This window comes from Camelus bactrianus, chromosome 2 (genome assembly GCF_048773025.1).
Source record: "Camelus bactrianus isolate YW-2024 breed Bactrian camel chromosome 2, ASM4877302v1, whole genome shotgun sequence".
In the NCBI taxonomy this organism is placed as follows: Eukaryota; Metazoa; Chordata; class Mammalia; order Artiodactyla; family Camelidae; genus Camelus; species Camelus bactrianus.
The window spans coordinates 69,451,144-69,463,282 of NC_133540.1; the positions used below are offsets into that span (position 1 = coordinate 69,451,144).

Consider the following 12,139-nt stretch of genomic DNA (forward strand, 5'->3'; position numbering starts at 1 on the left):
AGTCCAGCAGAGCCCAGCACAGCTGCAGCCCACCTGTAAACCCAGCAATGAAATAATAAACGCTTTTATTTGTAAGCCACTGTGATTTTGAGGCTGCTTATTTCATAGCAAAAACTGACTGATTTTCTACTCATGCTATGTTTATTCTTCCTAACCTCTTATCTGAGCTCCAAACCCATTCTACTGCTTACTCTTTGAGCTCTCCATCTGGATGTGTCAGAAACCTTAAACTCAACATGTCCAGATTGAAACTTGATTATTTTTCTCTGTAGTCTTTCATCAAAAGGCTACAAGATGCACCTAAATGCACACCCACCAACTGGTGAAGTCCCTGTTGGCCCCCTCCCATATCCATTTCATCAACATAAAACTTTCCTTCAAAATACTTCTCCAACACATCCAGCTCTCACCTGCACCAGCATCACCACAGTCCAAGATCATTTTCTCTCACATACACTGTCCTTCCTGAATCTACTTTTCAGTTTCTATCACCTGGCTGCTTTTGTGCTTGAATTCACTTTTGTTTCCCTCTAATACATTCAGTACTCTGCAGCAGAGAACATTTTTCAAAAAGGCAAATCAAATCATGTCAATCTCCACTGCCACTCCTACTTAAGCATCCCCTTCAGACCACAGTAATATTTCCCATCTCCAGGCTCAAGTCCTCCCATGTCTCCGCCTACCCTCCAAGCTTCCCCTTCTCACCACAGAAAATGTGCACTGGGTTAACCATGCCTGAACACCTTCTCCCAAATCAACTTAGGACATGTCAATGGCCTTTGGGAAAATAGGACAAAATATTTGAAATTGGGATAATTTTGGAAAACCTGAACATACAATTACCAGAATTATTGCTCAAAGGGAAGGGCATGCAAAGATTTATTCTTAATTACTACGGACTCAGTCAAAGTAGTAAAATACCTCCTTAAATATGCCTCCTCCTGCTAATTTTCCCTTCTTCAGAAAGCTTTGTAATTCTCCTGATACTTTTTCTGTTTACCACAAAGAGGTAGTGTTCCCCAGGAAATACTGTCTGAGCTCTGGAATCATTTTACCTTGGCATAAGACTCACAGATTGCAACTCTGTCCTGTCGTATAAAAGCCAAGTTACTAGACCTCTCTGGGCCCTGAATTTCTTACATTTAAGGGTAGGAAATAAGCATTCCCTACCATGCTGAGTTGCTGTGCTTATTAAATGAGACATATTTATGAATATACCCCAATTTTCTCCTTGCATCGCTCAGTTAATACATATTTCTTGAAATACATATTACAGGATACACTGGTAAGCTTAAATTAGATTCTCCTTCATATGAAGCTTAAAAAAAAAAGTCTCAGAATGGAAAAAAAAATCTTCAACTCAGCTCTCAGCTTCATGCTCCTTCCTAATGGTTGCTGGGATACTCTGCCTAGACTTCAAACCTAGCAGCCCATCTATTTGGGTATTACCCTCCTTCAGGGAGACTCTGCTTCGCTGACATTTTAACTTCTGAGATCCACACATGTCAGGGTAACCCAGCCACTCCTCCCTGGGCACACTCTGGCCTCATGAGGCTATGCCTCTTTATCCACTGCTGTCCTCACCCTGGGGAGTAAATGCAGGGGTAGTGACCAGCAAAAAGGGTGTGGCTGCATAAAGATGTACAAGGAAGAAAGAGGCAAATAGTCCAGTTTCAAACATTAGAAAGCATTTATACAAACATGATTATCTACTAAGGGTTTATTCTCTAGTACTTCGACATCTTTCTGAACATCTGGGGGACTCACATGAGCTCTATGGCCACACCACTTCCCAGAGTCGGTTTATGAATATTCCTAACAGCTTCGGTGTTCTTTCCAAAGCACTAACACCATCAGCATAATAAATGGTTAAAGCAAACAAACAAAAACCCCCCGACACATTTGACACCACCTGCTGTTGCATTTATTTTGGCAGGAGGGGGCAAGATCTTTTGAAAAAAAAAAAAAATTGATTCTTGCTCCTTGACATGGACCCTTGGATCCGTGCTCTATATTCACGTGCACAAGTGATGTCTGGAGGAAGAAAAATCTCAGAACATCATTTCAGGGCAAAGTGTGATTCAGTCCTTCCTTTTCTACATACAGGCACAGCTCTGAGTTAATGGGGTTAGGCACAATCCCCCAACTGTGTTCTTGGAAACACCAGCCTACAATTCTATAGTCAATAAGGATGACACTCTGTTAAAACGAGATTTAAAAAATTTATACGACCAACCTGCAAATATTGTTGACCGAGTCTTCTGGACAATGGTGGTGGCATTTACATCGCAAGATCTTTGGACGAGGGGTGGGGGCTGTATTCTCACCATCCTCTTTCTTAGTGCCCACATTTAATTTTCCTGAACTTCGCAAAAGCATGTTATCAAGGAAGTTTGCTGAAAAGGAGAAAGATTAAGTCTAATTTAAGAATCTGTGGCATAGCCCATTCAGTCTTCTGTCCAAAGAATAATATTAAACAAAACATTAGGCATTCATGATACTTAAAAGATTGAAACAGAAAACATATTCTGATGTTTTGATATGTTAAAAAATATACCTTCTACATAATATATCTCATATAATATATCTCATATATTTCATAATCTTTTCAGAATAATGGTTTATATATTAAGTTATCATACACTGTATTTGATTGAGATCAAGGAATTCAATGAGACACTATTATACAGATTATCTCTACTGTGTATGGTAATACTATGGGTAAATATTATCATTTCCATTTTCAGATGAGAAAATTAAGACTCAAAGTTTAAGTGCTCTGCACACAGTTGATAAACCATGAAGCAAGCATTTAAACTCAGATTGTTTGGGCCCTAAAACTTTCTACTGGTCTCTTTACTTTAGGTATATCATGTATTTTTAAAAGAAATCTTTAGAAATACTTAATCTGCAAAATTGAGTCAGAAGATGAAAACTAAGTTATCAAGATATATTTCAAAAGATAGATCATCCTCATCAGTTTTTACGAGCACAAGTGACTACCTACCATGGTAGCGATGGTTCTATATCTTCAATGGAATACACGCTAGTAGACATGATGTCTAGAAACAGATTTTTATGGGTTCAAAGCAAGGTTTACTATCTACCAGTTAGTTGACATTGAATAACTTTATAATATCACTGTGCTTCATTTTCTTATCATTAAAATGGAGATAATTATAAGCACTTACCTCATGTCAAGGCTCAGAGTGTGCATGTTACATAAGAATACTTGATAAATGTTAGTATTCCTGGAAAAATCCAGTTTTTTTACCTTTTCAATAGTTACGACAATGTTTCGTTAACACAGGTTGACATATCACTCAGATAATTTTCGTATTTTCTTCTCTACCACCACTTTTGGAAAGTAATGATGCTCAAGAAAGCAGCATGTGTTGACTGACACCTATTAGATTTCAGGCATCGTTGTTAAGAGCTTTCATACAGGCTGTCACTGTATAAATCTGTCACCCTGAGCAGTGTTTGATTTAAAATCTCAACACATCCAGTTTGCCTACAGTTAAACAAAATTGCAACAAAAATGTCATCTAAAAGATGTTGGGTTAAAAAGCAAATTCTTGATCAGAACTGCAATATAGACAATAGATGGGTACAGTGTATCATTTGTTACTTTTTTAACTACAAATGAGTGCCTCCAATTGTTGGTTATATCAGAGAATGAAGAGTTAAGAAAAAGATCTGTGATGAATTTTCCTGACTTTCTGTGTGCTGCCAATCAGCTGAATTCTTAGAGTAATAATTGAAGGAAAAAGCAATAAAATATGTTAGATCGATTTATCAGAATTTTCCAGTTATTAATTCTAATGTCTCATTAGATTCTCCAAATTTATATAAGACGTGCACCTAACTTTCTCCAACAACTTCCTCCAACAGTATTTAAGTCTACAGCAGACATTCTGGTTGTAATGTGCATATGAAGAGCTTGTTATGTTCAGAATCCCGGGCCACCCACAGTGATTCTGATTCCATAGGTCTCAGGTGAGCCAAGGGAAGTGCATATTCAACAAGATCGCATGTGATTCTGAGACAGATCATGTGCAGATTCCACTGAGAAACCTGTTACTATATTAAGCAAATATTATTTACTTAATCCAACCACACAATTAATCCCAACAAGAGATAATAATCTCTATAAAATAGGGTGCTGATCCTTAAGTTAAATTCCCAAAGGCCAAATCTGTTACGAGTTTGCCTGCACAAATGCCTCAGCACTGCCTGTTCTCCAGGTGCAGTGGCTGTTGGTATGACTATATATCACCCTGCCACAAGGGGCTTCCTTCTTTTAAATCTGGCTCTCAATCTTACTAACTTTTTGACCTGAGTTACCTCAGAGTAACTCAAAGTGATGAAAGTAAGATATTTAATATGTATTACATCCTGCTTCCTTCCATACCAGGCCCCTGATCCTTGAAGTTTTTAAAATAAAAAATGAAAATTCATTTATTACGCACATGTCTACTTAGCAAATACATATTGGGTACCTACCCTGTTCCAGGTCCAGCTGGGTAAGAAGAATGAACTAAACATACACAGAGTTTACCATCTGCTGGGAAAAGGTTAGACTGTTCACACCAAATGGTCTACAGTAGAAAAGAAACACCCTCACACTAACGGAAATAAGATGTCATTTTGTAAGAAACATTTTAAGAGAGGATTCATTATTTTCTCACATTTTAAATTTATTTAAATAAAATACTGATATAAAATTTAGCCAGAAGGAGATTCTTTGTAATACTGCTTACAACAAACCATGTTTACAACAGTAGGGGATAAGTTAGATCTCTAAAAAAAAGACTCCTATGTAGTTACTAAAATGTTGATATTTATTGACAGGAAAGATTGTTAAAATATAATTTTTATTGAAAAGGGTAGATTACAGAGTATTATAATTACAAAATTTCACTACAAGAACAAGAAAAGGGGCTTTAAAAAAAAGAACAATATAAAAGAAAAAGACACTAGTAATAAAAACCTACTAACCAGAAGCAGTAACTGATTTAATAAAGCTGAGAATGCTGATTCCTAAGCCAAAGGTAGGGAGAAGCCAAGAAGCAAAATAATCCTGCCACTTACCCCCCCAAACTGCAGTGACACCACCAGTTCCCTTTAGAAGTGGGAGTGCAGGAGTACTGAAAAGAGATGGAGGCTGAAAACCTGTTTCAGAAGTAGTTCGAGCTTCAGCCATCCTTCCCATTCCATACAGGCTGGTAGCATTTCTTCCCCACCCCTGCAGCAGACTATAAGAGTAAATCTAACATAATGTCACTGAGATGCCTTCCTTATTTTCATTGTTTACAATCAAGGTGAGGGACTGCAGGACACCAAGCAGAGAGAGGGGCAGGGGTACCACCTACTACAAACATTCACTGAGCATTTACACTGGATATTGACTCTACCTCCTACCCTCATGGCTTCCAGAACTCAGTGCAGCCTGCCTTATGCCTTCTTTACTCAGGAATTTGACAAAGTCAAAAACAAACAAAATACCTAAAGATGGGGATATTGGAAGTTTCTCAGTGAAACAGCCCTGCAATATTATCCTACAGCAAGGCCCACTGGTGACAAGAGGTACCCATACATACAAAGTTTCCAACCAGCTTTTAGAGAATTCCATTCTCTTATATATAAGCCACTAATTAGGGTCAATAGATACACGAAGAAAGCCTCTAACATCAAAGACTGAAAACAAAACAAATACATAGAGATAAGCCCCTTAGAAGAAACACTACATGGAAGGAAATTTTAAAACTTAAAAAAAAAAAAAACCTTATTAATCCTCTCAGCTTTATAAAAAGTGCATTACATCAATAATAAAAGAACATGTTGCTACAAAAAGGGAGTAACAATAAGGAACTCTGAAAATATGATTACATTAAAAATGTCAGTAGGTGAACTGAAATGAAGATTAGGAAACCTCACGTAATATCTATCAAAACATAGATATGGAAAAGTTAAGTAGTAGTTTGGTGCAGCTGTTCTGGAAAACAGTATGGGAATTCCTTAAAAGACTAAAAATAGACTTACCATATGATCCAGCAATCCCACTCCTGGGCATATATCCAGAGGGAACCTTAATTCAAAAAGATACATGCACCCCGACGTTCATGGAAGCACTGTTTACAATAGCCGAGACATGGAAACAACCTAATTGTCAACAGATGACTGGATAAAGAAGTTGTGGTATATTTATACACTAGAATACTACTCAGCCATAAAAAAGAATAAAATAATGCCATTTGCAGCAACATGGATGGGCCTGGAGATTGTCATTCTAAGTGAAGTAAGCCAGAAAGAGAAAGAAAAATATCATATGATATCACTTATATATGGAATCTTAAAAAAAAAAAAAAAGACAAATGAACTTATTTACAAAACAGAAACAGACTCACAGACATAGAAAACAAACTTATGGTTACCAGGGGGGAAGGAGGTGGGAAGGGATAAATTGGGAGTTTGAGATTTGCAGATACTAACCAATACATATAAAATAGATAAACAACAACAAGTTCATACTGTATAGCACAGGGAACTATATTCAATATCTTGCAGTAACTTATGATGAAAAATAATATGAAAATGAATATGTATGTTCATGTATGACATACACCAGAAATTGACACAACATTGTAAAGTGACTATACTTCAGTAAAAATATATAATAAAAATTATTAAAAACTAAAAAAAATTGCACACAAAAAAATAAAAGTTAAGTAAACTGGAGCATCAATCCAGGAAATTCAACATCTGAATAATATCTCCAGAAAGGAAGACCTGAGACAACAGAGGGAGGAAATTATCAAACAAACAAATAAATAAATAGTGCAAGATTCCCATAACCCAAAATCATGATTTTCTAATATGAAAGGATCCAGAGTATATGAATAGATCCAGACTAAAGTATGTTATTATAAAATTTTAAAACCTTCAAGACAAAGGGAGACCCTAAATTTATTTATATATATATATAGATTAAAAATAAGTTATGGCATTTAATCTTCTACTGCAAAACCATAAACTAGAATAAAATAGAGTGGTGTCTTCAAAATTCTGAGGGAAAAGTATTTCAAATCCAGAAAAGAATACCTGGAGAAATTATAAGCAAAATGAGGATAGAAAATAAGCATTTTGAGATTTTCATTGTCTATATATAAACTGAGTTAAGAGACAACATACTGAATGAGCATATAAGATTTCCTTCATACAATGTGACCTGAATAAGTAAAAGTAGTGAGATGATAAATGATTGCTTGTAATTAGCATTAAATAAATGGATGATTAAATGCAAATCTGAGACAAGTGGAGAGTTCTTCACTTGCTTTTGCCAAAATAGTCAAGGGAGTAATTTATATAGAAGTGTGCAACTGCTACTTAGGAGTCAATTAATCTATATGTGTTTCATTCCTTATGAAATGAAGATTGTTACCACACAGTTCACAATATTTCCAATCACAAGATAAAATTAAAATAATTGAGTAATAATTTGGAGGCTAACAATAAGAAGATAAGGGGGAAGAGAAGCAGTAACTGCAGAATGAATACATCTGATTAAATTCACTTTAACAGCTAAGAACACTGTTAAAGATGGTAAGATCTTTTCTTAAATTGAGGTATACTTAACATACATTATATTAGTTTCAGGTATACAACAATGTATATATTGCAAAATGATCAACACAAATCTAGTTAACATCCATTACCATATACAGTTATAATTTTTTTTTCATGAGAGTGAGCATTTTTAAGAACTTCTCTCAGCAGCTTTCAAATATGCAATATAGTACTATTAACTATACTCACCATAATGGACATTACATTCTCGTAACTTACTTATGTAATAATGAAAAGTTTGTACCTTTTGATTCCCTTCATTCATTTTGCCCACCACCCTACCTCCTGACCAACCCACCAATCTGTTCTCTGAATGTACAAGCTTGTGTTTTGTTTTTGTTTTTTTTTAGATTCCACATGTAAATTAAATTATATGGTATCGGTCTCTCTGACTTATTTCACTTAGCATAATGCCCTCAAGGTCCATCCACATTGTCACAAGTGGCAAGACTTCATTCTTTTTAATGGCTGAATAATATTCCATTGTATAGCTATACCACACCACATTTTCTTTATCCATCCCTTGCTGGACACTTAGGTTGTTCCATATCTTGTCCATTGTAAGTAATGCTGCAATGAACATACAAGTGGCACATATATTTTCAAGTTAGTGTTTTCATTTCCTCAAATAAATACCCAGAAGTTTCATGGTAGCTGGATTTGCTGGATTTCACAGTAGTTCTATTTTCAGCCTTTTGAGGAAATTCCATGCTGTCTTCCATAGTGGCTGCACCAATTAACATTCCCACCAACAGTGCACAAGGGTTCCTTTTGCTCCATATCCTCACCAGCACTTGTTATCTCTTATCTTTTTGATAATAGCCATTCTAACAGGTGGGAGATATCTCATTGAGATTTTGATATATAATTTCCTATGATTAATGATGTTAAGCATCTTTTCATGTGCCTGTTTCTTTGGAAAAATGTCTATTCAGGTCCTCTGCCCACTTTTTCTAATGAGACTTTGTTTTTTTGCTACTGAGTTGTAAGAGCTCTTTATATATTCTGGATATTAACCCCTTATCAGATATATAGTTTATAAATATTTTCTCCCATTTAGCAGGTTGCCTTTTCATTTTGTTGATGGTTTCCTTTGCTGTGCAGAAACTTTTTAGTCTGATGTAGTACCACTTGCTTATTTTTAATTTTGTCTTTGCTTTTGGTGTCAAATCCAAAAAATCATCACCACGACCTATTCTAAAGAGATTACCACCTATGTTTTTTCCTAGGAGTTATATGGTTTCAGGTCTCACATTCAAATCTTTAATCCATTTTGAGTTAATTTTTATGTATGGTGTAAGATAATGGTCCAGTTTCATTCTAATGCATGGGGCTACCCAGTTTTCCCAACACTGTTTATTGAAGAGACTATATGTTCTTGGCTCCTTTATTGTAAATTAATTGACCATATAGGCATGAGTTTATTTCTGTGTTCTCTATTCTGTTCCACTGATCTATGTGTCTGTTAGTCTGCCAATACCATACTGTTTTGATGACTAGAGCTTCGTAAAATAGTTTGCGACCAGGGCACATGAAGCCTTGAGCTTGTTCTTCTTTCTCAAGATTGCTTTGGCTATTTGGGGTCTTTTGTGGTCCTATACAAATTTTAGTACAGTTTGTTTCACTTCTGTTAAAAAATGCCATTGGATTTTGGTAAGAATTACACTGAACATGTAGACTATTTTGGGTAGTATGGACATTTTAATAATATTAATTCTTTCAGCTCATGAGCATGGTTGAGCTTTCCATTTGTTTGTGTCTTCTTCAATTTGTTTCATCAATGTCTTACAGATTTTAGTGTATAGGTCTTTTATCTCCTTGGTTAAATTTATTTCAAGGTATTCTATTCTTTTTGATGAAAATTTAAAATGGGGATTATTTTCTTAAATTCTCTTTTTAATAGTTCATTATTAGTGTACACACATGCAACAGACTTCTGTATACTGATTTTTGTATCCTGCAATTTTACTGAATTCATTTATTAGTTTCAACAGTTTTTGGTGGAGTTTTTAGGGTTTTCTATATATAATATAATGTCATCTGCCAAGAGTGGCAGTTTTACTTCTTCCTTTCCAGTTTAAAGGCCTTTTTTTCCCCTTGACTAGCTGCTCTGATTAGCATTTCTAATACTATGTTGAATGAAATTGGCCAGAGTAAGCATCTTTGTCTTGGTTCTAATCTTAAAGGAAAAGCTTTCAGCTTTTAACTGTCGAGTATGTTGTTACTTGTGGGCTTGTAATATGTGGTCTTTATTATGTTAAAGGATGTCCCTTCTATACTTGTTTTGTTGAGAGGTTTTTTAAATCATAAATGGATGTTGAATTTTGTCAAATACTTTTTCTGCATTTACTGAGATGATCATAGATTTTTATCCTTCATCTTGTTAGTGTGGCAAATCACATTAATTGATTTGTGGATACTATACCACCTTGCATCCCTGGAATAAATCTCACTTATCATGGTGTATGATCTTTTTAATATATTGTTGACTTTGGTTTGCTAATATTTTGTCGAGGAGTTTTGAATCTATGTTCTTCAGGGATATTGTCCTGTTATTTTCTTTTTTCATGGTGTCCTTTTCTGGTTTTGGTATCAGGGTAACATTGGCCTCGTAAAATTTTTAAGTGTTTCCTCCTCTATTTTTTGGAAGAGTTTGAGAATGATATTAATTTTTCTTTGAATGTTTGATAGAATTCACCAGTGAAGCCATCTGGAACTGGACTTTTGGGTTTTTTTGTTTTTTTTTTTTGGTTTATTGAGTGGTTTTAAATTATTGATTCAATCTCCTTAAGATCTTCCTAATAGCAAGAACACATTTGAGATAAAGGGCCAATGAGAAACTAGACTGTTGTATCTACTGTTATAATCATGAAAAGGATCATTTCCATATAAAGGCACTCCAAATTTATGCAAAATTCAGCCAGCCTCACACAGGCAAGCATAGGCATTTTGGATCAAAAACAAGACAGAACACATCAGCTAAGGCATAAAAAAGGCAATTACACGTATACACAAGAAATAATTATTTTATAAAAACACTAATTTAGCCAGATAACAATCATGCTGAAATAAGAGTTAGAAGGAAAGACAAAGATATATCTTTATGGTAATATGAAAATTCAGGTGGACAATGGAGTAGCGACAACAAAGATATGTCCCAAATATCAGATGTCTGATTAAGACAATTATCAAAATGTATTTTTTACATTTTACTATATTTTTATCATCCTCCATTTAAACAAGAGAAAGGCAGACTTCAAGAAAAATAAAGTTTGATTTAGTCAGCCCATTCAAATAATGTAAGAAATTTATTAATTAGATCCTCCGTTTACTTGATTTAAAGACGATCATTGAAAACAAATGGCAGATGAATAATTATTAAAGAAACATTACATATAATTTAGCACACTGTATTTTCCAAACAACAAGTTAAATTTAAAAAAAATTTCTTTCCACCAAGGAAAGCTAAATAGGAGAGCTAAATGGTTTCTACTTAATCAAGTTGAAAAGAATTTCAACAACATTGATTATTTCTTCTCAACAGCTTTCCTGGCAATTAAGGCTTTTTTAATATTTAGTGACAGAATTATAAATAAACCTGACAGAAAAATGTAAGAGGAAAAAAACTAAGGAAAGTTAGACTCCCCAGAAATTTCTTAGGAATAAATACTACACTGAATAAATCTCTCTTTAGGCGCTCAGTCCATTTTTCAGTTCCCTTCCTCCCTACCACTCTCCCCCACCTAGCAGTATCTGTCTCTGTGTCTCTCTAATATCAACCTTTAGCTTAATACAGTGAATCCGGACACTTCGGATTCTGCCTGGTTAGCTTAGCTTGTTACACTGTCATCAACCCAGGTAGTTCACTACCCAAATTACCACGATAATACAAAGTAGGGCACATGGAAGCCAATCTAAAATTGTTTCTCATTTTTCAGAGGCTCACTAGATTTTTAGGGAGCAACTGAACCACAAGATCACCTCCAGACATATGGTTGTGTGTGTGTGTTCTTAGTGAATAAAAACTAAATTATATTCCTCACATCTCTCATATACAACAGATGTATAGATTTTCAAGCAAATTAATCAAACTTCATGAAGTAATTAATGACCCGCAATAGTGTGACTTCCATTCAATTACGAAGGTTAAACAGAGAATTATTTTTCTTGAATATCTTGAATATCTTTTATTGGATATATGTTACAGTTATATAAATGTTTTTAGCTATTTTGTATGTCTGCATATAGTTCTCTCTTTAGTGTAAGCGCATCTCTTCTTGTGTAAATTAGGAGGTAAGAGTTACAGAGTTTCTTTAAAGCACTCATTTGTAATCAGTGGACCATTACTAGCTGGCAGCCTAGTACAGACATAATAGTTTTTTTTTTGTTGTTATAGATACTTAAGAAATCAATTCTTTATTTTTAAAATTTTTCTATATTATATTATAATGTACTCTTCCATATAATTTTTACAGAAAAAAATAAAACAAGATTTTTATAGAAAAATCAG

At 34.7% G+C, this 12,139-nt stretch overlaps 1 protein-coding gene across 10 annotated transcripts in view; it reads right to left on the bottom strand.

The window, feature by feature from the left end:
- BMPR1B (bone morphogenetic protein receptor type 1B) overlaps positions 1 to 12,139 on the bottom strand; it is a 348,600-nt gene that overhangs the window by 45,862 nt on the left and 290,599 nt on the right. For 8 of the 10 annotated variants that reach the window (XM_074343640.1, XM_074343622.1, XM_074343610.1 and 5 more), the window contains one exon: positions 2,237 to 2,396. In XM_074343640.1, coding sequence (XP_074199741.1) covers positions 2,237 to 2,351 — 115 coding nt within the window. In that variant the 5' untranslated portion in view covers positions 2,352 to 2,396. Of the gene's footprint in view, positions 1 to 2,236; positions 2,397 to 4,506; positions 4,872 to 12,139 lie in introns of those variants that run through there. The other 2 variants (XM_045515709.2, XM_045515702.2) reach the window with 2 other exon arrangements.